This window comes from Genypterus blacodes, unplaced genomic scaffold (assembly GCF_046128005.1).
Source record: "Genypterus blacodes isolate CSIRO-AG114 ecotype Tasmania unplaced genomic scaffold, CSIRO-AGI_Gbla_v1 ptg000158l_1, whole genome shotgun sequence".
NCBI classification, from domain to species: Eukaryota; Metazoa; Chordata; class Actinopteri; order Ophidiiformes; family Ophidiidae; genus Genypterus; species Genypterus blacodes.
Genome location: NW_027466959.1, coordinates 252,222 through 279,011, shown reverse-complemented (window position 1 = coordinate 279,011; position 26,790 = coordinate 252,222). Strand labels below are relative to the sequence as shown.

General features: G+C 42.1%; 3 protein-coding genes across 3 annotated transcripts; 2 read left to right on the top strand and 1 right to left on the bottom strand.

Moving 5' to 3' along the window:
• Positions 1–15: 15 nt before the first annotated feature.
• Positions 16–7,255, bottom strand: lman2lb (lectin, mannose-binding 2-like b). The gene is made up of 8 exons (XM_076167441.1): positions 7,028–7,255; positions 5,908–6,026; positions 5,534–5,651; positions 4,311–4,393; positions 3,836–3,997; positions 3,628–3,742; positions 3,281–3,391; positions 16–2,620 (listed from the first exon to the last, which is right to left on the bottom strand). Exons 1-8 carry the CDS (start codon positions 7,233–7,235, stop codon positions 2,478–2,480), a joined length of 1,059 nt encoding a protein of 352 aa, XP_076023556.1. The 5' UTR covers positions 7,236–7,255; the 3' UTR covers positions 16–2,477.
• Positions 7,256–17,311: 10,056 nt separating this feature from the next.
• On the top strand, positions 17,312–20,665 carry tbx3b (T-box transcription factor 3b). Its single transcript, XM_076167418.1, has 7 exons — positions 17,312–17,660; positions 17,772–18,039; positions 18,507–18,653; positions 18,802–18,878; positions 19,411–19,502; positions 19,619–20,031; positions 20,357–20,665. The coding sequence occupies exons 1-7, from the start codon at positions 17,332–17,334 to the stop codon at positions 20,663–20,665; spliced, it is 1,635 nt and encodes a 544-aa protein (XP_076023533.1). The 5' UTR covers positions 17,312–17,331.
• A 2,701-nt stretch (positions 20,666–23,366) lies between these two features.
• Positions 23,367–25,942, top strand: LOC143013767 (E3 ubiquitin-protein ligase TRIM39-like). The gene is made up of 2 exons (XM_076167442.1): positions 23,367–23,487; positions 24,104–25,942. The coding sequence occupies exon 2, from the start codon at positions 24,113–24,115 to the stop codon at positions 25,754–25,756; it is 1,644 nt and encodes a 547-aa protein (XP_076023557.1). The 5' UTR covers positions 23,367–23,487; positions 24,104–24,112; the 3' UTR covers positions 25,757–25,942.
• The last annotated feature ends 848 nt before the right edge of the window (positions 25,943–26,790 follow it).

Below are 26,790 nucleotides of genomic sequence, written 5' to 3'. Positions count from 1 at the left end.
CAAAACAATACATAATACCTTTTCTACATCATTTATTAAGTATTTATAACGTAAGGTCATACAAACAAAAACATAAGTACATAAACAAGACAGAATTATTTAACAGAAAAACACATCAGACACTGGTTGGTGATGAGAACACACACACACACACACCGACACACTCTCGATGACACTGATTACAATTTCCAGCTTCAATTAACAAATGTAGGTAGATTTAAAGCAGAGAATTCACACATTTACCACAACAAAATGATTTAATAAAGTATAGGACTGATTTCTCTCCATGCAGCATTTAAAACACAAGGTTGGCAGACAAAACAATGAAGGAGAAACATCTAAACAGACAAATTAGACTAGAAATCATCTAAAAATCTCATTTTCAATCTAATATTTTAGAAATAAAATTAGATAAAGCTAAATCAAGTTTTCAGAACAAAATCAACTCTGACCACACACAACTGTAAACATGATGAGAAAGTGGCTTTGATGGACTCACACACATGTTGAAACCTCTCCAATACACGCACATAAATGTAAATGCTGTTTGCGATGATGCTTTTTCACTCATCCCTGTTTGTTTCCTGAGTTATAAAGGCAAGATTCACATTATGATCCAAGTGAACAGTGGTTTTGTTTTACATTGTTTTTTTTCCACTTTAATTGTGCTTCATGAACTGAGACTTTTCTTTAGTGCTACCAGAGTTTTACTGTGCAAACACACACACGTAAGGATTGTTGTGCCTGGAATTTCCCCCAGTTTGATCATTAAGTTTGCACACACACACATAAACAGCAGTGACCAATGACAGATCAGACAGGAGTAACATTAAAGAAAAGGATGAGTGTGTGCCTTTAGGTAAAGTCTTAAAATCACCCAGGATCAGATCACAAGTCAACTAGTATAGGAAAAAAATCTGTTTAAACAGCATGAGGATGTTTAATCTCAACTCTCCACTAAATGTTGTTTCAAACTCACACTACTCTACACAACAAGGGAAACATTTGTGAAGAACAGATCCTGGTGTTACAGCGTTCAGTAAGGCACCTGCTTAGAAGCCCGACGGTAAACAGCATTCAGATCAAATCATTCACATTTGATGAGATCATGGCAATAAGTGACAGATTGGCTGAAAAAAAAAGAAATCAATTTCAAATGTTAGATTACTTCAATGATGGCATGAAGAACTGTGTTCCATTAGCAGGGCCTTTATCCTATGCAGAAAATATGTTTTAATTAACTCTCAAAAGCTTTATAATTAAGATCTCTTTAAAACTCCAGTGCAGAAAATGAAGACTTTGGTGTAACTTTGTCCTGGAGGGAAGATTAAACAACACAAACAGTGCCAGGACTACACCTGAGGGTCATTTATCTCAGTGCAGCTCACGATCCACAGGATTGTCGGTCTTGTCAGCACCTTGTGATCAGATTAAAGCTGCATGTTGCAACTTCAAATGCAGGGAGCAAGAGGAACCATTTATCTAAGCATGATGTGAATTACTGTCCAGGACGCAAATTTGTGTGTATTCACTAAGAATGATTATGTAAATGGTGCACAGGTGCAAAAAGTTGCTTTGAATGCACCGACACCATGTGAGAGGCTTCCTGCTTCTGTTCTCCTGCTGTCTCTTCTCTTCATAAACGTCTTCAGGCCTCTCAACTCAATTTCAGGAGAATCTCTCTATCCTTTTATTTTACATTATTGTACCTCACATCTATATTAAAATTAAATGTTTTTCATCTACATCAATCAATCAGTTAAGTCCTCATTTTTTCATTTATTTTGATCCCACAGGTGTTGCCGTGCTAACTGATGCCAAAGAAAGTTCCGACTCCGAGTGCCCGTCCCCTGCCGTTTCCAAGTCGATGCGGTCCTAAGTAATTGTAAGAGACGGCTTTTCTGGTAAACCCCCCAAGAAATGCTCCAAACATATATAAAACTGAAAAATAAGAAGCTGCAGCAGGTGGATGGAGAAACGCTCTCCTCCTCAGAACGACAGCTGCTTTGCCTACAATCTAGAGTCGCACAAATCATAACTCATTCACTTTGCTGCCACAGTGAGCAGCCGTGATCATCAGGCTGCTAAATCAGCTGTATGCACACATTTCTTTATCATATCTTCCTTGTCACTGTCAGTAAATCTAAATACCATACAGCCTGTAACACGCCGGCACATGGACCATGGAGCTCCACAGCAGAAAGGTTTAAATTTGGATGTGCTCTTGTATTTGTGTGCGTCCGTGTGCTGTGGGTGAAGATGATCACAGCCGACAGCAGAATTTCTTTTGGGTAATAATAGTAAATTCACAGTGTTTCAGTTGGCGGGGGTTTGAACAGCTTGATCTTTTCTCTCTTTAACACTCTCTGCGACACGTTCATGTTCTCTCTGTGAGGATGTTCACTCTTCAGCTCCCACAGTCTCAGCCTTGTTCATCTGTTTGTCTGTCAGGATTCAAACACGTCGATCATCTTCTCTCAATAAAAGCGTTTGCGTTTGTTTTCTTTCCAGCGCCCGTAAACCACCACCGCTATCACTCCCAGCACCATCAGGCCCAGCATGGAGAAGAGCAGGGTGAAGAAGAGCTGGACTCCACTCATCCCCTCCTCCTGAACCTCCACTGTAAAGAGTTAAGGACATGATTATTACTCTAATTAGGCTTCATTAGAAGAACCAATAAGAAAGTTAAGTTATAAAAAAACACTAAATAACAGAAACTAAACAAGTAAGCAGTAGAATTTTGCTGCAATACACAAAGTTAATGTTAATCACAGCGGCTAAACAAAGTCTGCCTGTCACTCAGACACACAGATCAAATCGCCAGGATAGTCGGTGGTTATGGGTTGAAGCTCTTGTTTCAGTTTTGCAATGCTAATGCTGCTTCAGGCTCGACAATGCACGAAGCAGCACATGGACACATGCGGAACACATTTCAACACTCATTTCAAAGCTCAGTCATAGAATGTGTTGTTAAGTGGAAACATGAAGCTTTCATCATGATAAGAATCAGCGGACTTGTTTTCTGACACATTTTGGACAAACAAGTCATCATGTTGCTGTCATTGTTACACAAAGCACCTCTTCTCACCTGATAACCAGAGATTAGACTGAACTTACTTAATGAAGGAGACATCTGCCTCTCACATCAAACTCCAATGAGACCCTGGCGTGTGTTTATCATTACCGTGTGTTGATTAAATAGATGTTGCACATTGAATTTTGGAAATCAAGCAGACGTTTATCATCATCATCAGAGTCAAGATGAACATGCTGCATCTACCGTGGAACTGCTCCATGTTGTCCACTCTGGGAACGACCACTTCTTCTTCTTCTTCTGCCTCCTCTTCCTCTGCCAGCTGGAACAGCTTCATAGAGATGAGGTCATGGATATCTAGAGCACAACAATATTAACCATCAGAGGAGTCGTGTGCTCATCCAGTCACTCAACGCCTGAACCTGCGCTCAGTACTTATGTGGCCACGCAGAATATTAAGGTCAAAATGTGATTACACCACACACACACACACGGAGGGAATTAACACAAGTCTGCTGCTGTCAGAGTATACATGAGGCAATACATCCATTTAAAATCTAATGATTCACTGCCTTTGAGTTTTGAATCTGTACCTGACAGGTCTCCGGTGGCAGACGAGGCACCAAAGAAGTATCCTCTGGGGAGCCGCAGCCCGCTGATGTCAGCACAGTCTTTCCATTCCTGCCTTCCATCCACGTCCACCATGATCTGGAGCGCAGAGGAAACAGGTGAGATACATGCGACGACTTCCTTTAAGCTGGAGCAAGGCCAAACAGAAGCGTGTGTGTGTGTGTTTCCTACCCTCAGCCTGTTCCCGGAGTATCTGATGAGGAGGAAGGAGTCGTAAATTGCGTTGCGCACCATGGCTGTGCATCCACCGAGCTCAGTGGGCCGCCCGTCACGCTCGTGGTCGTATTTTAGAGTCCCATTCCCGAGCATCACTGAGACATAAGGGAAGGCCCTCTGCCACAGGGAGAGGAAGGTTTAGTCAAATGTGCAACTACATTACAGCTACAGCATCATACAGCACCGCTCTCTGTTTGAAGGCGTCAAAACAGCACAAATGGCGCCAGCAGTTTACACTCGTGTGCTTATGACAGAGAGTCGGACTGTTTATCAGACACATTAAAGGAAATTGAAAAAATTTAAACACAAAACATTCATTTGTGCTCATCAAGTAAAGAATCCGAGAGCTCAGCAGGAAACGTTACGTTGAATCAGAGAGACACTAACAGAACAATGACACAGGAGTGAAACAGAAGCCGTAGTTTCTCACATCGTGGTTCTTGTTGTCGTTGGGGTACGTGTCCACAAAGATCCCCAGACCGGTGAACTGGTTCATGTTTCCAAACACAGAACCTGCAAAGAAGCAGTGAGGTCAACAATCTGGCTGAATCATAGCAGACATCACAACTTCACACACTCATTCAGGATGGCTTTGTTCCATTTAGTTGCGTCAGTCAGCACATTACCTCAAACTCAATGCTTCTGACAATGTTCTTATTCTTTATGCTCGTTGTGTCATAAACACACAGAAGCATGTGACTGATGACACATGTTAACAGATTGCATAAAGGGAAATATTTCACAGTGTTGTGTGAAACATGCAGACCAACGGCAGAAGAATGTGGAAATGTAACTCATGACTTCATGCACAGCAAGGGAAGCAACTGGTGACAAATAACAAACAAACCTCACTTCATACAGCATATCATGTTTAAATAAAGAAACGCCTTGGTATGTTTATTCAAATGTGTATCCACCCTAATGTGACTGAAAGTGAGACGATGCCTTTGTAGGTCATCACACCTCTACATGCATTTTAAAGCAGGAATAATTCTGCAATTGCGCAACATGTCACATACAGACGAGGCTAAACAGGTCGGTGCTGTTCAAATAAACAACAGCTGGATGAGACCACAGTTCCTCAGATTACCAGGAGGTTTAAGGTCCATGGGAGTGCAGCCAGTATGAAGTTTGCTAAAATGTCACAAAGCTTCTGGACAGAGGAAAGTAGATTAGAGCTTTGTTTGTAAGTCACATTTGCTCCATGTTCACAGAAGAACAACAAACCAGCTGTGAGCTCAGATGTGTTTGGGGGCAAAATTAAATCGCAAGATGATGATCGAGACATTCCTGATCTTCATCAAGCACTTTGAATTGCTTTTGAGTCTGAATGGTACTACTGGATATAAAGCAAAGTGTCAGGCCTATTAGGATAAGACAAAACTTTATGGATATGGAATAAAGAACGCCAAAGTCCTCTTCATTCCATTTAATCACATTGTTGACTTATCTATCTTTCTCCCAAAGTAATTGTTGTTGTAGCTGACGCATTTAGATTGTAGTAAGTGTGGGATTTGCATTGTGTACTAGAAAGTTTGTAACCATTTCCACTGGATTATTGGGGCTTGGCTCTTTAAATGAATCAGATATAAAAGTCAACATAGCTCAAAGACTTCCCTGAGGCACCTGCAGCACGACCCAGCGTCTACCTACCAATCTGCATGCGCTCCTTTGTGAACCAAACGGCCAAACCATCGCCATTTAAATTCTTTTTTCCCAGGCCGTGGACTTTGAAGTGAACCCTAAGCTCCCAGTCCCGCAAAGTACAAGGCTAGAAGAGAAAGACAAAAAAAGACAAGTTCTTCCTGTTATTATATATGGTCAACTATTCATAGAAGGTATTAGCCAGAGGAAATGAGTGAAATGAGTCTCTGGCTGTTTAGCCTAAGATACTACGACTGCATGCTTCTCTAATGCAGGGATACACTTCTGACTTTGAAGCTGTGTGAGATCTGTTAATGACAAAGAATGCAAACTGATGATATAAGATGGCATCTCACGAGGCCTGAGGCGACTGGAAGACTTACAACTCGACTCCACACCGCCCCCTGTCTGCTCTGCAGGTCTGGCGTCAGTCTCACATGGTCGGGCGTTACCATGGCGGTGCCCAAGAGATCCCATTGCGAAGAACTGGAGAAACCCAACCCTGCAAGCAACACAGCAGAGGACTGTAAGCTCCATCACAGTATGAAACACCTCAACATCACACATACCTACAAACACACACGCTTCACTGTGCCTCCATGAGTTGGGAAGGTGGAGTTGTGATGTCATATGTGACAAAAGTGGTGGGGCTTTTTAAAACTTTTGACTTGCTTTGGCCACAGAAATGTGATCCAGCAGATGAGAATAGAATCGATCACAATGCATTCTGGGAGCATTTAGAGTACAGCATGTAAACAAAGATTATCACACGTACATTTAGATAGAAGACTTGCCCCCCTTTAAAAAAATAATAATCTGTGTGTGTGTATGATTTCCGTGTATGTGTTGTGTTTATGTGTGTGTGAGGAAAAACCTTTGATTTGCAACACCAGCCGTGTTTATTATTTACTATTATTATTCATTGTGTAGCTCTGGCTTTTTTTCAGTTTTAAGATTGCATGCATTACTCACAATCACTTATAATATTAATAATGGCTCCATTCCGTTTAGTTTGTCATTAACAGCCACAGTACGAAGTCCTTAGCACGTACACACCCCGTGGATCGCAGCCAGCACTATTGTTAGTAGCTACACCTGAAGAAGTCCCTACAGATGAAGCTTCATTAGTGCCGCTTTGTGTGTGTGTGTGTAGAGACGGATTTAAAGGTACACACACAATTTAATTTATGTCTTGATTGAAGAGCTTATCTGGTACAAACTAATACGTAATGGCAGTTTAACGTTAGTAAACTAATCACAGTAGACCGTGTTTGTGGTCGCCTCTCTCATTTAACATAAGCTAAACAAATAAAGAAGTTGACTCTGAGTCCAATGCGCACAAAGTTCTTCTGGGTTAATTATTAACCTGAGTGGCTAAAGCAGTGTTAGCTTCTCGGTACCCGGGCGGACACACACCATGACGTCACCCGGTACCAGGGTGACTTCATTCTCGGTTTCTGTTCCAGTTCATCCTGTTAGCTTAGATTAACGACAATAGCTCACCTCGGTAAGGTTTCACCAGAGAATACTCCCGCTTCAAAAAGTCTTCCGACCCGTCCTGGTCATCTGCCAACGACTGGCCCGTCAAAATAAAAACACAAATAAACAAACATGTTAATTCACGAATGTTTTTGAGTCGAAACATTGGATATAAAAATAAGAAAGTTCTCAATCGACCGTGATTACACTTGTTAGTTACAGCGGAAGCCATTTTACTCCTCCCACTTTTGTTTCACGCGATCTAGTCGGAGAAATATACACTTCCGGGGAGGCTTTTCAACTTAAAGTTTCTTTGGAGCGAATCGACTAATTGGATATATATAAAAATAAAATAAAAATCTTCTGCAAAATCTACTTTATAAATAAATGTGTTTTGCCACTTTAATACAAAAGCAGAAGTTGTGCTCTCCCTGCTTCAAACAAGGCTATTATCCGCCTCAGCGACGGTTCCATTTTTTATTTTGAAGGTTTGATTTCGTTAGTTGTTATACTAATCTTCTAGCTTGAAATAAAGAGAAAATAGTCCCGCCTCCAACTTCTATTGGACAGTTCGGTTGACATCCTTCTCCTATTGGCTGACGCTCAGATACTTCTGTGTTCAGAAATCATCAAAACAAGAATTATTAATTTCATAAAGATAGACGATCACCAAAGCAAAATGAAGCAGATAAATGAAAACACTTGTGTTTAAGATGAAGTGTTTTTTTTTTATCATGTTAGATGCATAACTCACTAAACATGAGGGCTGAGATTAGATCAGATGTGAGATTACAAGTTGTTTAGTGTTTTATTGGTTATGGTAAAACGATTTATTTACAGCACCTGTGATGAGATATTCAGATCTGAAGGAGGGTATTTTTTATGTATTACTAAAAAACTATTCACCCACTGCTTTCTTTTACAGACAAACTTAATGACTGTAACTCTTCATCTTATAATGAATACTTCTGTCATATGATTTATGAAAACATTCTATTTCTTATTGATACGATACTGTATCAGAGCTGACAGGTGTTTAAAGTAGAAACTAGGATGAAGCAAGTACAATAATAGATAACAGAATATAATAACATAGTACAACAAACTTGTAGTGCAAAACAAAATAGCAAAGTGCAGATACTGCAAAGTCTAACTCACTTGAACAGCAAAAGATGGCTGAATGATATCAATATACTAATAATTCAGAAATATTCGTAACCCAGTTGCAATTTAAGCATATTACTTTGAAGGCCGATTTTTTGTTAAATCGAAACATAATTCAGTTTAATTGATTTGCTGTCTGATCTTACAGGTTAATAATCATGAAAATGGAGATTATGCCTTGGAGGCTTCTAGCTATCTGCCTGTTCAAACAAATCTCACTCTATCATGAAGCTCAGTCTGAGGTCATCATCAAACAGGGAAATTCCAGGAGAACATTACCACATTTTGTCATTTGTGATACAACTGAATTTAGTTTGTTATGTCTTTGGTCCTCTATATGATCAGTATATATATTTACCAAACTGACAGGAGCATTAATTCTCATACTTATACATTCCTGCATTATTTGACATTTCCATTTAATGAAGACCTGGACGCCCCTCACAAATTGTTCCAGTTACCGGATCAAATGTGAAATCCACCTGACTCAGGGCTTTGCAGAGTTTGTTTGCTTGCTCACCCGTCCTGCTGTGTCTCATAAAATAATGGTGCTCGGTTCGATTAATGGACAGAGCCAAGTATTGACCTGCAATGGCGAGCAGCAGGGTTGTGTCAAGATCCTGGGAGGAATTACACTAATGCAGTCAACTTGAGGGTAATTCTATTGCTCCTCAGAGACCACAGCCTTTAACAAACAGACAAAGAGATGGAGTGGAGAATAAGACAGTAAACATAAAGGTGTTAAGACCACAATAGATCATATGTTTATGATCCAGCAGGCCCTCTGTGTTTCCTGTAACTGTGCCCGGGGAAGATATCCCTCACTTCAATTCAAAAAAGCTCAAGAATCCTAGCAGAACCTTGAAACCTGAAACATTCCTGTCCAGCACATCTCCTGACACCCACACATCACCATTTGTTTATCCCATAATCCCCATCCACAGGGCTGTCTGCTCATCATAAACCTCTGACTCTGCTGGTTGAGTGCAGAAGAGTGTGATGCATGTTATGTTGCCCCTGCTGTTGTAGACTTCTGCTGTAATCCCAGAGATATTTGAATATCCCTCCTCCTTATTAAACCCATCCACACCTGTTCTCCTGCTAACATTTGGGAAGCAGATATTTCCGAGGGGAAGTGTAGGCGTCACTTTTATGGGACCATAACCTCAGCATTGCATGTCTGGAATAATGTACAATTGCAGAATTTAAGAAAGGAAACACAGCAACGCTATAATGAATACTACACAACACAGACACAACATCATCATGAGCTTCCTCTCCTGTCTGCAATGATGTCATCTCCCTCTGTAACAGCCATACAGTATGCTTCCACACACACTACACATGAACAGACTGATTGATGGAGAGTTGCGTGTAGCCTTGTCACAGCCCGGCGGTAAATACCAGCAATAATGAAATAATGAAGAGACCTTAATGCTTCCTCTGGCAGGGCGAGCCTGGGCTAATATACGACCACTTACAGGAGACAATAACTGTCCTCTCCGTCTACTTAAAGACCAGAGACATTAAGAGCGGGCAAACACCTCTGGACATAAATATTCACACTATTCAAATCAACAGGCCTGAGAGAATATCGTCAGGCCAATCAGCTCAGTGAAATATAGCTGCTGGTCATTTCACATCCACTTAAAGCGTCTTTTCATTCCCTGCTGTTTGTGCTGACAGGAAGGAAAACACATCTTCTTAATTGAAGCACTCATTTGCTCTTTTCTGTTCAGGATGTGTCACCCAGACATTTATTATCAATATTCTACAGCCATAGAGAACACATTACAATATGATGTAATAGTCTTATTCTCTGAGAGTTGATGGAGATCTTCTTGGTCCTACAAACCTGGAAGACTTAAGAATATAATCAGTAATCAGTATACTTGACTGCTATACTTCATAACATCTCTGCGTGTAAAATGGAGCACAGGAAGGCGTCCCGCTCGTGAACAAATTTGTAAACGCCCTGTAGACTTCTGCTTAAAAAGATGGACTTCCTCCTGCCATGGAAGCTACTCTAGAAGATTAGCAACAAGCTGCCAGGTTGTGTAAATTATTCTGAAAATTGCAGCAGTATTCAGTTTAGATGTCCAAGCTGGAGAGCAGGGTAAAAGGACAGACAGGTGAATGAATGACTCCACACTGGAGATTAAACAGAGTTACTTATTCATCAGCAATCAATCAACCAACACATTCAATCCATTAACAAGCTATTCATATTTTTATTTCTTGGCTTACATTAAAATTGGGCTATTATGAGATTCTTACTAAAATCCTTTGCATATTTGTTATGAAAGTGAGCTGCAGATGCTTCCAAAAATATTATTAAAAAGCTATAATTTTGTATTTTAAGTATCAATTAGATTAAAGATGTGTAAGTTGTGATTGGCCAGCTCACCAAAGTCACGGGTCATTCTCCGTCTTCCAGACTTTTCAGAGACCGGTATCATCTATTAAATATTTATGTTATGATACATGCATGTTCCCCCTGTGTGTGAGGAGTTTCATCTGGGTACTCCGGGTTCCTCACACCTCCACAGGCATGAGATTTACCTGACTTGTAAACACTAAAATGTCTGTAGGTGTGAATGGGAGTATGACTGAGTTGTCTCTCTCAGTGGGTTAACCCTGTGACCGCTGGACCACCTGAGCCTGAATAGGATAAGCTGTTATAGAGAATAGCTGAACGGATGTTAGTATATACTGTATATGTGTAGGATAAGCAGTATAAACTGTATATCTGCAAAGTGGAGCTGGCTTTGATTTGCTTGAGCGCCTCCTCGACTCGTTGCTTCGGCCTCTTTGCGGACGTCTGAGGTGGAAACTCTCGGACCCTTCTCTCTCTCTCTCTCTCTCTCTCTCTCTCTCTCTCTCTCTCTCTCTCTCTCTCTCTCTCTTTAACCTTCACTGGCTTACCGAAAACAAATTCATCCCATATTTGTGTATCTAGTGTAAATCTGAATAAATGTGTAAATAAAAAAAATATTTTCACCTTCTCTTCCCCCCACCAAAAGCATTTGAAGAAACATTAGATAAGAAAGCTTACTTCCCAGGTTAAGACTCTAGGTTCCTTCAATAAATGCTCTCTGTTACCAGGAAATTCTAAAGATATCCTCAAAATAAATAATATCAGTGATGAAATATGACATCAATGTTACCGACACACTGATGTCCTTAGGTGTCTGAACTAGTCAGTGACCTGGGACTCTGACTTGAGCTATTAAAATGTTCTATAGTCTTGTTCTGTAGCATTACGACTTGTGTTGTGACTTGGACTTGTCTTCATCTGTGAGCTGATTGATGACTTGCCTGTCTTGACTTGAGAGTTGACATTTGACCTGTGACATGCCAAATAAGGACTTAGGCTGATATTTCAATGTAAAAGTTTTTAAAATTTTCCAAACAGTTGGTATCTCAGCATACAGACGAGCTCCTGGTGAAGTAAACACACCACTATGTCACCACTTTATGTGCTTAAAGGAAAACAGTAATATAGATATTTAATTGCAGCTTCCCATCACTTTCAGGAAAGCTCATCAGTCCAGAAGCTCTTTTCCAGTTACAGCTCTCTTTAATGTCCGGCCTTCAATCCGTCTTTCAGCTCTCAATAAGCTAATAGTTCTAATGTGTCAAAATTGATTCCTAGGAGCCTTCTGCCTCCTCCTTCCACAGCTCTTTTCATTCCCTTTCTACACTCATCTTGCCATATAACTGTTTTATGGCCTCGCTGGAACTGGGAAACCTTTATTGATTTCTTTCTTTAAATATACCTTTGTTTTGCAGTGCATCTGCCAGAGCAGCAGAGTGAAGTTTGCTGAGAAGCAAAACTGTCAAAAGCAAGATCTTATAGTGTGCTTTGGAATAACGACTTAGACTTACGACTTAGACCAACTTTACTGTCATCCAAGCTGTACACAGAGTGTGTGTTGTGTTTTTGAACGCTCCTGTAACAGAATGACATTTAGTAAGAAAGCTGTAGCTCTCCAAATTCAATCAAAATCATTTCACAGATGTTTTAGCCTGATCTAAATAGCGATATATGCAGTATATAGTATGGAGTGTACATATATTTACTCACATTGCAAGATAGGATGTAAAAATACATTTGTAAACATTTGTTCAAAAGTAATACATTATCTATCTAACTATCTCATTGGAAAATAGAAAGTCTATCAATAAATATATGTTGTTTATCTGTCTTTCATACAGTATGTTGACAAGAGAAGGACAAGGATTCACATCTGTTACTGCTGTTCAGAAAAGGGCCTCTTATTTCAGAGTCCTAACACTTCGACTGGAAACGAGTCCGCTGCTAATAGGTATTGTTCCTGATCCTGTGGCTTGCTGACCAAATATGTCTTAAGTATGTCTGACTTCTTCCAGAGGGGATCTGAGGAGCTGGGAAATGTGAGGAATGCTTAGCATCACCTTGTCAGTCCTGTGCCACCCCCCACCCTCTAAACTCACCCTGCAGCCCAGAGGGGATCTGCTGCTGGCCTGTTTGAGCCGCACTGGTGTGAATCATGTCCTCCAGGTAAATCTCAACTGTAAATAGACGTAAATTAGTTACAGGGGCTCTGGCTTCTGCATTCCTAGTTTCCTCTTGAACAGGCTGGTGAACACCCTGAAACACTGTAGAGCCTTAAGAGATGGACATCTGTACATGCCACTCAATGATGCTCTCCAGTCCTCTCTCACTTGATTTGTCATATTTTTCAATATGGCATTACAGAGGTCAGGATTGTTGACCCCCCATGTCCGGGAGATTCTAGTGAAGAAGTTGAGCCTATTGAGTCCTGGAGGCCATCTCCCCCTCTCCATCTCTCCAACTCTCCACAGTATCAGATACAGTATGAGTCGGTGTAGTTCTGACTATAGTAACAAAGATAGAACCAGAAAACTATAATGTTCATTGTTTATTTCTCTTTATGTTGGTGATATATTATTAGAACAACAACCATTTTCTCGGCTTGTTCTTTAGGCCCCCTATGTGAAAGCCTGTACTGTAGTAAGTGTGCCTGTTCAGAGGTTGTCCTGTTTAAATGGCTGTGTTTTCAAATCAGCGCCAAAATGAACAATAGTAGAAGTATAAATCACGATAAACACAGGAACTTAGACTTTCTCATGGCTCCTCTTCCAGTCTGTCCCACCAGACATGTGGCCTCTTGTTTGATATCAACTCCAACACCGTCTCTTTTAGCACCTCCGCTCTGCTGTTAAACGACATTCCTCCCACCTCTGAAGCCCAAATATGTTCAGTCGCACTAACCTGTTACCATTAGGCCATTCATCAACGTTCAACTGTCCAAACATGAGAGGTGTTAGGGAGACAGCACGGCCAGAGAGGTTTGGAAAGTTTCCAGTGACCCTGACTGTGGAGACTCTTTCCAGTCACAGGACACCACAGTTGCAGACAGAGATGATCAGGGTGGGTTTGCTTTGCAATTTGCCATTAAAAGATGTTACATACTACAACTGGCTAAAGGACCGAGGTTTGGTTTGGATGTGTTGGGTCAAATTCCATAATCAGTATGAATTTGGCACCGCATCAATACAAAATGATGATGTAATCTTTCTAACACCGTCCGAGCTTGATGGTCTTAGTGGCTGATGTCACCAGGGTTTGGAATTCTTCTCAAATGTATTAGACTCTGATAGTTTGAAACTGAAGAATCTATATCTATGATCCATAAGAAATATATATCTGAAGTCCAGGATTTAATAAATACATTTAAAAAAGATGATCCAAACAAAACCATTGCCATTTCTCTCAGCCCAGAGTCCAACTGTAACACTGTCCTCAGTCAGTATATGGTTACAAGTAAAGATTGTGTAACGCTTACACATTGATTGAATAGTTAAGATTCCACTCTTATCACTAATCAGAGTACAACAGGAAAAGCATGCAGAGATTGTTTACAATGTTAATCATGGACAATGGATTGTTTACATGTTTGAGTAGACTGACTCCTCTTAAGTGCAAACTTAATTGGCAAATAAAGTGATTCTGATTCTGATTCTGATTTACAATCTCATAATCTAGATCTGTTAGTTTGTCAACACACTTCAGTCTATGTTAGATTTGAATCTGATCTGAGAATCTAAACTTTTCAAGTGCATGTAAACATTGAGTGAGGCTGCGGATCACAAGGCAAGGAGCTAACAAAGTGTTAACAAATTTGTGTTTATTACTGCTTATGATTGTATTTGTAACCCTTCTTGGTTTCTTGGAAGTAGAGCAATAACTGGAGGAGGGGAGTTGTTGTTTTGGATCTGAAAGTACAATTTAATGACTAGAATATTTGTGTCAGGGCGTTAGAGTGTGAAAGTGCAGTGGTGAGTCCAAGGAGGAAGGTTACCATGGATCTTATGAGCTCCGTTATAGAGTCCTACTATTGGCTCCATGGTTTCCTTTGTGGTGAGAGACCAAACTGGGAGAAAATAGGATATTGTTGAAAGAATGATTGCATGTAAGTACGGGTCTGAGACAGTGATTTGATCATTTAGGCAAGTTTGCTCTTTTCACCATCTTTATTCTCTATTTCTTATATAGTTTGTTTTATTTGTCAAAAGTATTATATACCTGAATTTAGGTCTCAAATATCACTTGTTGATGAATGCACCCATTGGTGGACTTGACATTGGTTCTGTATGTGTCACTCATGATCATTAACACGTTTTCTTTTACAGATTTGACAATGTTAAGATCTGCCAGAGAGATTCAAGAGCAGAAAACGTGAAACCCAGTGATGTTGGTAGAGATTTGGGCGATGGTTCTCCTGCTGAGGGGTCCCACCGCTCAGGGCTTAGGGACCTAAAAGCGTCCCTCCAGTAACGGGGAGGTTTGCCTGGGGAGGGTGTGTTGCTGGGCAGTGACCCAGTGGAGATCTGTGGGTTTATCCACAGTGACAGGTTTCACACGCAGCTTGTGGGCCAAACCCACAAATAACAGCCAGGCGTCTTGTTTGCCATCATTCTCCGGCCTGTTTCAGATTACTGACTGGGTCTTTGAAGTTGGCTGATGGACAGGCAAGGGTTTTCCCCTGCTTCTCTGCCAGAAACAGACTGGGTCATCGACACATCCACCACCCACCACATATCTTCAATGACCTCTGAATCAGAAGTGTGCTTACTTAGGCATCTGATCAGAGAAACACGAGGAAGCTGGAACAAAGGCTCCACGCTGAGGCATTTCCTGATTTCACGTAGAGTCCCTGCTGGAATTACAAGGCTCAGTGTGTTGTTCTTCGAAGAACGGCTGCTTACTATGGCGTCGTTAAAGGCCAGGACACAAGATTGTAACTTTAAATACACAGCGTTCACAGCCAGAGCTGCTTCTGATAACCTGCGCATCACAAGCCTGCACAACACAGTCAACTTGTGATGAAAGGTATGAAAATAAATCTATTCACATATAGACGTCTGAGTTAAAGGTTAAACTGGAAGGCTCTCAGAGTGCATACCTCCAACAGGGCAGATTTTTTCAATTATGACTCTCTCAATGATGAAATTGAACTGGGTTTTGTCCCATGATACCTGGTGGAAAACTTACTTGGTACAAATGCAGATTAATAATAACCCAATCATTTTAATTCTATATCTCAGGTAGGTAGGTTGCAAATTTTCTGTGTTAGAAAATCATTTTAAATTGACTCGCAATGTAATCCCCCAAAGTTCCACTCTCTCTGACTCCAATTTCCAATGTGGAAAAAGGATTTATGTTCCACAAAAGTTATTTTAATAGATTGGAAAGAGGTTTGGGAGTCAGATGTGACATCACCTATGTCTGAAGATGCTCTCTGTAGGAAATCCATAGAGAGACGACCCGTACATGGGACACTTTCTAGCTGTTGGAAGTCCTTATTGTCCTCTGTCATCTTCATCTTTAATGCTCTGTATTCTGCTCAGTGATGATGGTGACTGCTGCTCCTGCCAAATACAAATACTCCTTTTTCTATATTTCAAACTGTTAACAAACTATTATATTACCTAATATAACAAGTATAGGGACTAACTATTAGTAAATAAAAGAGGCTCACTTCATTCTGTTTTATCTAGACTTCATATTAAGCTCGGTCTTCCCCATGTTGACATATAGCAGAGAGGTATTAAGCTGCCGTCCTCACTGACAGAACGTTCTCACAACGCCGCTCCTGGACTCTCATGGGCCATCGAGCAATAAAAAGCCTGTAACCAAACCTAGAGACTAATCCAGCCCGGACAATCGCTGGCAGAGCTGAGGTCTGCACACTGTTCAGTCCTCAGCACCGCCTCCTCTCATGGCAAGAAGCCTCATTAACACAATGCTTCAAAACACAAACAACAACTCTGTGATTAAAGCAACATGGATGTTTTTCACTCATATGGATGTTGAGTTTAGATCGCTTGTGTTGGACCAATGAGCGTCTCAGAAAGGACAACACACACACACACACAAGCATGACAAAGGAGGAGGAGGAATTTCCTGCATGAGACAATTAGTTGTAAAAGAGATTAACCGGATAATTGGTTGTAATTGTTGTAACCCTGTTAATTGTGACATCATTGTTAGTTCAGAATTGCAATTGACATGTTGTTATTGACAGCTCTAGAGTCTGATACTGTTGTAAGTGACATTGGAAGCAACACATCAGACATACATGAGTTTATTAGACTTGTTTGTTTACGTTTCACCCAGAAGCTGACACATCTACGCTGAAGCTACACACCAGCGTCGCCCCGTGCTGCGTGTGTATCCAGGTTGAAATTTGTTCAGTTGTATTGCGATGAATGAAATGGATGTAAGAGCCAAAAGGTCAGCTCCATCAACCAACTAGCCAAGCAGCTCGAAGGAAGCAGCACACACACACACACAAAGCCTCTGCTTCAGAGCGACACCAGGCAGGCAGACCACACCCACCGCTGGGTGGTGCACAGCCCGGACATGTCAAGGAGCACATCGACCCGGACACGGGGAGGGAGGCAGCTGGACGCGCCACAGCCTGCATGGGTCAAATATCAACAAGAGAGGAAATTACATCAAAGCTGATTGATTGGATGCAGTTAATAGATCCAGATAAAGAAGGATGCAGACGCGTTCACCTGCTGGGTGTTAAGGCAGCGCGTCGCAGCCCGGCCAGAGTCGTGCGTAAAAGTTCCAAGTTTGTTTGGAGACAATGCGCAGCTTCTCGGAGTCTTGCGTCCCCGGTGAGGTTCCGCACACATTCCCACCCAGAAGACTTGGGAATGTTCCGCTGCACGGTGCCATCCTGGCCGGAGCCCCGCTCTTCCCGGCAATCGCCTTAACTTCTCGTGGATCAAATTCCATTTTGGATCCCGGCGTGGAACAAGCGAGTCACACATCCGCGCCCGAGCAGTGTGTGAGTCTGTGTGGGCCGGGATGGGAGACGCCAGAGGATGAGCCCAAAGTGCATCTGGAAGCCATGGACCTGTGGAGACAGTTCCATAAAAGCGGCACAGAAATGGTCATTACAAAATCCGGGAGGTAAATGTGGAGGTCACTGTGAGATGAACGCATGTTGTGGCTCCTGTTAGGGCTCCTGTGGTTCCATGCTCTCTTCTCCTCTCCTCTCCTCTCCTCTCCTCCCCTCCTCAGGCGCATGTTCCCGCCGCTCAGAGCGAGGTGCAGCGGGATGGACCCAAAGGCCAAATACGTTCTCCTGATGGACATCGTGGCGGCGGATGAGTGCAGGTATAAGTTCCATAACTCCCGCTGGATGGTGGCGGGGAAGGCGGACCCGGAGATGCCCAAGCGCATGTACATCCACCCGGACAGCCCGGCGGCGGGAGAGCAGTGGATGTCCAAAGTGGTCAACTTCCATAAACTCAAACTGACAAACAACCTTTCAGACAAGCATGGATTCGTAAGCTGCAACTTTTATTTTTATGTTGTTAGATGTTTTTCTGTGTGAATTATTATTATTATTATTATTATTATTATTATAATAATAATAATAATAATAATAATAATTATTATTATTATACGTGTTATTTATGTGATTATGAATATTATTGTTATTGTAATTGGTGTTGTTATTATTGTTATTATTATTATTATTACTTGTTGTAGTGGTATATTTTTATTAAATTAATTATTCAGTCGTTTCCCACAGGATAATAAAGTTTTATCTTATTTTAACTTTTCTTTACTTTATCTTATTATTATATCACTGTTTATTTGACTAGAATTTATTTAATTTGACCAGAACATAATTTTATTTTCTGGGTGAAGAGTGTGTGTGTGTGTGTGTGTGTGTGTGTGTGTGTGTGTGTGTGTGTGTGTGTTGGTACTCAAACGGTCTAATTTCTCCCGTTGTTTTCCTCCCTGCAGACAATTCTTAACTCCATGCACAAATACCAGCCCAGGTTCCACATGGTGAAGGCCCATGACATCCTGAAGCTCCCCTACAGCACCTTCAGGACCTACGTCTTCCCTGAGACAGAGTTCATTGCAGTCACAGCTTATCAGAACGATAAGGTAACAGATTCCAGGGCTAGAACTATGTCACATACTGTATGTGTCCCTATGCTGGTTGATGATGTTCATATGACTGAAGCACAGAACCTTTTATTCATATTTGCGTTCTTGATTTTATTTATTCAGATTTTATTTTGTATTGTTCCAGATCACGCAGCTTAAAATAGACAACAATCCTTTTGCAAAGGGATTCAGAGACACAGGCAATGGAAGGAGGGAGAAGAGGTACGTAACAGACAGACAGACAGACAGACAGACAGACAGACAGACAGACAGACAGACAGACAGTAAAAGGGGCATTTCGATTTAAAACCTTAAAACATCTTTGCACTGATTTTACTTTGAAGTAAGAGTTTGTTTCCACACAAATTCTAGTTTTATTAAATGTTTTGAAATTGGCTTTTTTTTTGTTTAGTCACATTAATATGGACACAATGATTTTTAGAATTAGATGCATGTTAAGTGTTTATTCTTTCCTGTGTCATTGCATTCACATTTGAAGATTATACAACAATAAAATAATAAAAACATAATAAAGCAAAATTACAAATGCAATTTTACTGGCAAAATTCAGTTTTGTCTGACAATTTCTTTTGAAATGTGTTGACACTAACGGTTCCCTTTGGTGTGAGTAGCAACAGTCTTATCTTCCTGACATTAGGATTAGATGTTTTGGTGTTAGATGTTTAGTATTGGAATTTAACTTTCCCATATTGAACGCGACTTATTTCTCTTTTGCCTTTTTGGGCGGAATCAGGAAACTACAACCTTCCTCAGCAAAGTCAAAGGAGATGAGGATGAATGAAGTGAAAGCTGAATCCTTGGATTGCTCTTCAGATAAGTGTTCAGGTGAACAATTCTTATTTTCACACATGATCCCCCTGTATTCTGTATTTAGATGTTTTAACTTCCCCTAAACCCTCACAGCCATGTTCATTTCTCTCTGTATGTTTTTCAAATGCAAGACGCCCACGACAGTGACAGCGACAAAGACTGTAACGATGAGGAGAAGCAGCAACTCAACAAGGAAACAGAAACCGAACCACGAAGCCCAGAAAGGCCTGTAAACACGTCAGAACCGGGCCCACAGAGCCACGATGGGTCCAGCTGCCATGCTCAGCAGGACTCCCACCCAAAATGCCCTGTGGACAAGGAACAAGTGTACAGATTACGCAGCGGCTTTACTCGCAGCTGTCTTCACCCGGCAGGAATAAGCAGACATTTCCCAGATCTGAGTACGGCCAACAGTCTTTTCCACACGTTTCCTGTGAACACGGGAGCCGGGTGGTACAGCTGTGCGGGCGTAGACGCAGCAGGACCGTGCGGACTCACTCGGGGAACTTCAGGGTTCCCGATCAGCCTTCAGCAACACGCACTGGTACAGATACACAGAGGAGCAGGAAAGCCAGCACAGCACTGACACATACAAGCAAAAACACCTGGAACATGGAACATCCCATAATAAACATGGATGACAGTGCAGATATGGAAATATATACATACAGTATTTATATTTTTATCTTTTAATGTTGGAGAGCTTTTTCACAGGGCAGATCCAGGTCCATTTTGTTTTATTTACAACGTTTAACAAAGTGATTTTGCTTCACATCGTCACATTTCAGAGTCTAATAATTATAATAATTCTGTTTCAGCAAATCCAGACTTATTTGAACTTCTCCATGTGCTGTTCTTGTCTTCCTCAGGACCTGGTGGGTCTTTCTCACTTCGGAGGCTTCTTCTTTTATCCGTACTCTGGCTTCCCTGCTCCTCTCTCAGCCCAGTGCCTCCCACCGTCCCGGGCCAGGCTGGATTCCATTCCCTACCCCCTACCCCTCGCCCAGGATTACTTGACCTCTCCGATGACACCCTGTCCCCTTCAGCTCCTGGGTGACGGTGGTCTTAAATATCAGCCGCTCGCCCCGGATTTACTGGTTCCACATAAAATGGAACACAAGAACACGGAGGAGCCTGAGAGTGTGGTACAAGACTCCGGTCAGGAGGAATCAGTCTGAGGCAAAACCAGCAGAGAATCCTGAATGCATAAAGGGTTAAATGCTTAAATGATGCATGTGGTGAGATGATGATGATGTTGGAGTCCACACCTGCTGTTTAACACACATTTCATAATCCACTTCAGACTTCATTCTTACAGAATTTAGCTCACTTTGGTGGAAACATATTACGGTTCAACTTTATTGGAACGAGTGGAAGTCAGGTTCTCAACTATGTTGTACATTTATTGAACATATCATCACTTTCACGCTGTTCGCTCTCTTCCCCCTGCAGAAGGCTTAAGGCTGTGAGCGAACTCAGGCCGAGGAAGGTACATGTCTACTCACTCATTGTCTTGACCCCTGACCTTTGATAATGGTCACTACTGCCTGACAAAGGTAATTTGTGTCATGGTGGAGCGTCTTCTTTGGCAAATCATGTTGGTGTTTGTAGGAATCAGTTTGGAGGTGATGGACACACAGACACACTCACACACACACGCTCACTGTCATTTCTCTGACGTCATGATGTCGTTGTGGGGGCGGGGCTACAGGGTGATTCCTGTCTCTTCGTGTGTCATCTATGACATCACTCCTGATGTTTTAATTACTACCATCATTCATGGCTGAGGTCATATGATCCGACCCTCGCATATTTATTTTCTCAAAGCCTAAAATAAACGAAGACATTAAATGTCTACATGAGTGCTGTTTCTAAACATCAGGGCATACTGTGGTTGAACATAGGAGATAAAACTGTAAATGTGTATTAAAGCTAACATTTTGCAATATGAGTTTGTTTCTTTTGTCTGTAATCTGCTGTGTTTCCTGATCTGGTGACTGCAGAGTGATGAACATGGTCATCCTGGAACAAAGCTCGCAGAATCTTAGAACGACTTTGTATTGATTTGCAGTGATGCTTCAGTTTAACCCTCCAAGGGGACGAGTGGACACAGACGTCCCACACAGCACAACATGAGCCACACAACTGACATCAACACACAACTGACAGGGACAAGTGACATGGTTACCAACTCATCAATAAGTGAATAGTGTGTGAGAGACGCCTCCAGGCCTGAGTGCTGCTCCCTCACACTGGGGACGTGTTTGGGTCCACTTGTCTCCTGGATGGAAGCATCTCTGCAAATCACTACACAGTCGCACCAAGTGATCACTTTAGCTATGATTAAACATTTGATCCTGATGAGAGTGAGACTGAGGTCCTCAAGGATAATAATGTCTTCACCCTTAAGAAATAAGGGCTCAGTGGTTTGACTATGGAGATGATATAAAAGCATGCATGTGGTCAAAGTCATCAGGTCTCAATCTTTCACTTTTTGTACCTTCATGTTAGATGTCCTTCTCCACCACCATCATCCACCGTCCCTCCAGCAGCCAGAGACTTTTGCAAGGTGCACTGACGTTGTTCTGGTGGCTTGTGGTGGCCCAACATCTTACCAAGTAACTTTACGATGGTTTGTCCTGTTCTCAGCAGCCTGTGTACACCTGGGTGTGGCTGGAGTGCTGTCCATGGTACTGAACACCACAGCAATTTATGTGACACTCATGAAAATATTACGTTAAAAACCAATATTGATGCCAAACGTTCCGATGTGGATTTTTAAGATAATATAAAGCACGGATCCTCCACATTAAACTGAAGACAGAGTGCACACATAAATTACATAAGGCTTAAACACACATCTAGCATCCATGTATCATCTTACACTTCTTACTATTTGGTTTTCCTTTACAGAAAAAGAAAAGAAAAATCCCAAATTCATTTAATCAAGGTTCAAGTTTTGTTTAGTAATAATTAAAATGAATATGTTAATCAATCAGTGTGATGAGTTCAAAGGAAATGAGATGGTTCAGATCAACAGGTTGGTGAAGTATATTTAAGTGGGATTTGAACGGCATGGATTTCAGGTTTTGCGAGCTTTGGTTTTCACACCTAGTTCCTAAAATTAAATGTAGCAGTCATTTTGATTTAAAACATACCAAGATAACTACAAATTAATGGGGGAGTCAAGCACTGATTGTACTAAAACAGGGGTGTCAAACACACATACACACTGGGCCAAATTAACCAACTGGCACTAAGTCACGGGCCGGACTCCATATTCTTGAAAAATGGACTACGGTTGTGCATGTTTTCCCTTCTCTCCAGATTGGAAACATACTTAAGTTTAGCTTAAACATTAAGTCTGGAACAAGCACAGCTTAATATTATAAACAGGCTCTTATTTTATCTTAATGCTCTTTATTGCTTTGCACTTTAGACTTTGCTGCTGTAACATGTGGATTCCCCCGTTGAGGGACGAATAAATGATAATCTTATCTTATCTCTTATCTTAAGACAGTGAGCTGAGGTGCAGTGCTGATTGTATTCAATGTCTTACAGATCCTGCAGATTGTTAAGTAAACTTTCAAAACTACACACTTGAGTGGCCTCATTTCAAAAGTGAGCAACAGTTAGAGAGAACGATCATTTCACACACAAACAATCCAGAAACTTTGCATCGTGTGTAAGTCTGTAAAAAGGAAGAACCTTCCTCCAAACCTGCAGGAGGAAGAGAAGCAGCAACAACAGCTACAGGAGGAGGAGGAGGAGCAACAACAGCTACAGGAGGAGGAGGAGGAGCAACAACAGCTACAGGTGGAGGAGGAGGAGGAGCAACACAAGAGGAGGAAGCAGAAGCTGCAACATCACATACCTGAAACGAAAGTCAGTCAGTCAGAGTCCAGCAGAGCCTCGACTGAAGCAGAAGAGAAGCCAGAGGATCAGAAGTTTGTCCAAGTTTGTCTCTGCAGCGTCTCTGCAGCGTCTCAGCCAAACTCAGGTGAGTGCAGACAGAATCTTGTCAGTTTCAGCAGCAGCATGAGGTCCAGGCTGAGCTGCTCTCACACGTCTCACTTCACTGCTTCAGTCTTAAAGGCTTGGCTCTGGTTCACACACGTTGGTGTTTGTAAACACACGGCAGTTTTTACCGTCAGAGCAAGAAAAGAGCGTCAGGAAGTGTGTGTTTATCTGTGTTAGTGAGTCTCAGAACTCAGCCGCACCCACGGCAACAGGAAGTGAAGTGAGTGCAGCCTGTAGTCATGGTGACCTCATTAAAAGGCAAAGTTCAGCTCCAGAGTGAAAAGGGAAACTTTAAAGTTAAACAGTCTGAATAGAACTAAAGGGACAAAAGCTTCATGTCCTGATCAATACACAATCAATCCTCATGAAGCTGAGCCTGAAGCTGAGCCTGAAGTCTTTTCATGACGTTTCCTTGAGCGTCCCCTCAGGACAAACCCCAGTCTGCTCATAATATCCATCAAGAACAAAGTCGTCTCTCCTGTTTCACTCTGACATGAACTTCAGGAGCTTTAAGACTTCCAGACTCTTCATCCTGCTCAACAATCAGTGTTTGTGTCTCCAGAGATGTTTTCACTCATGTTCTCGTCTGTTCTCAGTTTGTAGACATGTCTGCTGCCAGCTGTCTGCGGTCTGAAGATCAGTTCCTGTGCTCCATCTGTCTGGAGGTCTTCACTGATCCAGTCTCCACACCATGTGGACACAACTTCTGCAAAAGCTGCATCACTCAACACTGGGACAGTAACGTCCAGTGTGTGTGTCCTCTGTGTAAAGACACTTTCCACACAAGACCTGAGATGAAGGTCAACACGTTCATATCTCAGATGGCCGCTGAGTTCAGACAGTCGACTCAAAAGGAAGCCAGCAGAAGATCAGAGGAACCAGCTGCCAAACCAGGAGAAGTTCAGTGTGACGTCTGCACTGGAACCAAACTAAAGGCCATCAAGTCCTGCCTGAAGTGTGAGGCCTCCTACTGTGAGACTCATCTGGAGCCTCATCTGACAGCAGCACGCCTGAGATCACACCAGCTGATCCATCCTGTGGACAACCTGGAGGACAGGATGTGTAAGAAGCACAAGAAACCTCTGGAGCTCTTCTGCAAGACCGACCAGACCTGTGTGTGCTCACTCTGTCCTGTTTTAGACCACAAGAACCATGAGTTTGTTCCTCTGGAAGAAGAATATGAAGGAAAGAAGTCTGAGCTGGAGAAGATGGTGGCTGAACTTCAGCAGAAGATCCAGCTGACACTACTGAAGATCCAGGAGATGAAACAGTCAGCAAAGCTCAGCAGGGAAGCTGCAGACAGAGAGAGAGCAGATGGAGATCAGGTCTTCACCGCTCTGAAGCAGCTTGTGGAGAAAATCCAGGCCGACTTCAGGAAGACCATGGAGGAGAAGCAGAGGAGCACAGAGAAACAGACTGAAGACCTCATCAAGGAGCTGCAGCAGGAACTCTCTGGGCAGAGAGAGAGAACTGCTGATGTGGAGAAGCTCCTACTCTCTGAAGATCACCTCCACCTCCTCCAGAGCTTCTCATCCATCAGCTCTGCTCCTCCCACCAAGGACTGGACACAGGTCAGAGTCCATCAAAGGTCACATGAGGGGAGTGTGGTGAAAGCTGTGGCTCAGCTGGAGATGACCATCAGTAAGGAGGTGAAGAAGCTGCAGGAGAAGGTGGAGCTGAGGAGGATCCAGCAGTTTGCAGTGGACGTGACTCTGGATCCTGATACAGCTCATCCTCTACTCATCCTGTCTGATGATGAGAAACAAGTTCACCGTGGTGATGTGAGGAAGAATCTCCCATACAAACCACAGAGATTTGATGAATGTGTTTGTGTTTTAGCAAAGCGAAGTCTCTCCTCTGGAAGCTTTTACTTTGAGGTTCAGGTCAAAGGAAAGACAGGGTGGACTTTAGGAGTGACCAGAGAGACGAGCAAGAGGAAGGGAGACATCAAACCGAGCCCTCAGGAAGGTTACTGGACTGTAGCGTTGTGGAATGTAGATGAGTACATAGCTTGTGCTGGACCTCCTGTCCCTCTGAGTCTAAAGTCAAAGCCAGAGAAGGTGGGCGTGTTTGTGGACTATGAGGAGGGTCTGGTCTCCTTCTATGACGTGGATGCTGCAGCTCTGATCTTCTCCTTCACTGGCTGCTCCTTCACTCATAATCTCCTCCCATTCTTCTATCCTGGGCTTCATGATGATGGTACAAACTCCGCCCCTCTGATCATCTCAGCTGTCAGTCACTCTGCCTAACCTGCAGGAGTTTACATGAAACGTTTCTGTGGTTTAAGGGAACTAAAGTACAAAGGATCAGCTGATCTTCCCTCTTTACTTTGTCTTTTCTTCACATTCTGATGACATCATATTTGTTTCTGGTTGCTTCTTACTGCTGTAACACAACAATTTACTCACACTGATCTAAGAACTGTCATTACTGTTCATCAATCAATCAATCAGAAGCTTTTAGTAAAGTCTTTGCATGTAAGTGTGATCAATCAAAAGGTTTGATTGATCTATGTAAATATCACAAATGTTGGGTTGTGGTTTATGAATGGACTGAATTCTGTCTTTGATCTTTGGAACAAAAACAATAATAAAGTTGGGATGAGGTCATGTCAGCTGTTTTCATGTTTGGTATCAAATCTGGAAACATGTTTGACTTTCAGGTTTGAGTGCAGAGCTCTGTTCATGTAAGACTGTATCTGTAATCTAATAAATCCATCCATCTCTGTCACATATCTGATTTACTCATGTTCTCCTTCTCTCCATGTACCGATGCTTTGTGGTCAAAGTGTGATAGGAATAAGAAGTCTGGTGTGAGAAGCAGCAGCCTAGAAACCTAGCTGGGGAGTTGAGACCAAGCCTAGAGATCTGAGCGTTCTTCATGTCTGACTGTTGTGTTATGTTTCCACCTTATTGCTCTTCTCTTAACCCCCAGGTTGCTATGTAAAGTCTCAGTTTATTTATTTTATTTATTTATGGCAAACTGTTATAAGTTATTTGAAGGTTGTACCCAGTTATGTAGAACAGACACCAGTACATGGATTCAGGTGGTTAACAAACACAAACCAGGATGAAGCTGGGCGCTGCTGCTGGAGACGCTGCACACGGAATGCTTGACGAAGCGAGAGTGAGTGGATCCCAAAAACAGAATCCAGGAGCACAGGAAAAACAAAAGGTCCACTCACTAAAACAGAACAGCGCAGCATGTAAGGGCCAACTTAAAATTCCATGGAATGAACCGGAACTTGAATCGAAGCAAAGTAAAACTCTCTGCCCCCCCTAAA

Coding starts and splice junctions, on each gene's coding strand:
- lman2lb (XM_076167441.1), bottom strand. CDS start 7,235: ATGGCTTCCGCTGTAACTAACAAGTGTAATCACGGTCGATTGAGAACT. Junction 6,027..7,027: donor TCTGGTGAAACCTTACCGAG/GTGAGCTATTGT, acceptor TGTTGCTTGCAG/GGTTGGGTTTCTCCAGTTCT. Junction 4,394..5,533: donor AAAGGAGCGCATGCAGATTG/GTAGGTAGACGC, acceptor GCTTCTTTGCAG/GTTCTGTGTTTGGAAACATG.
- tbx3b (XM_076167418.1), top strand. CDS start 17,332: ATGCGCAGCTTCTCGGAGTCTTGCGTCCCCGGTGAGGTTCCGCACACA. Junction 18,879..19,410: donor AATGGAAGGAGGGAGAAGAG/GTACGTAACAGA, acceptor GGGCGGAATCAG/GAAACTACAACCTTCCTCAG. Junction 19,503..19,618: donor CTCTTCAGATAAGTGTTCAG/GTGAACAATTCT, acceptor TTCAAATGCAAG/ACGCCCACGACAGTGACAGC.
- LOC143013767 (XM_076167442.1), top strand. CDS start 24,113: ATGTCTGCTGCCAGCTGTCTGCGGTCTGAAGATCAGTTCCTGTGCTCC.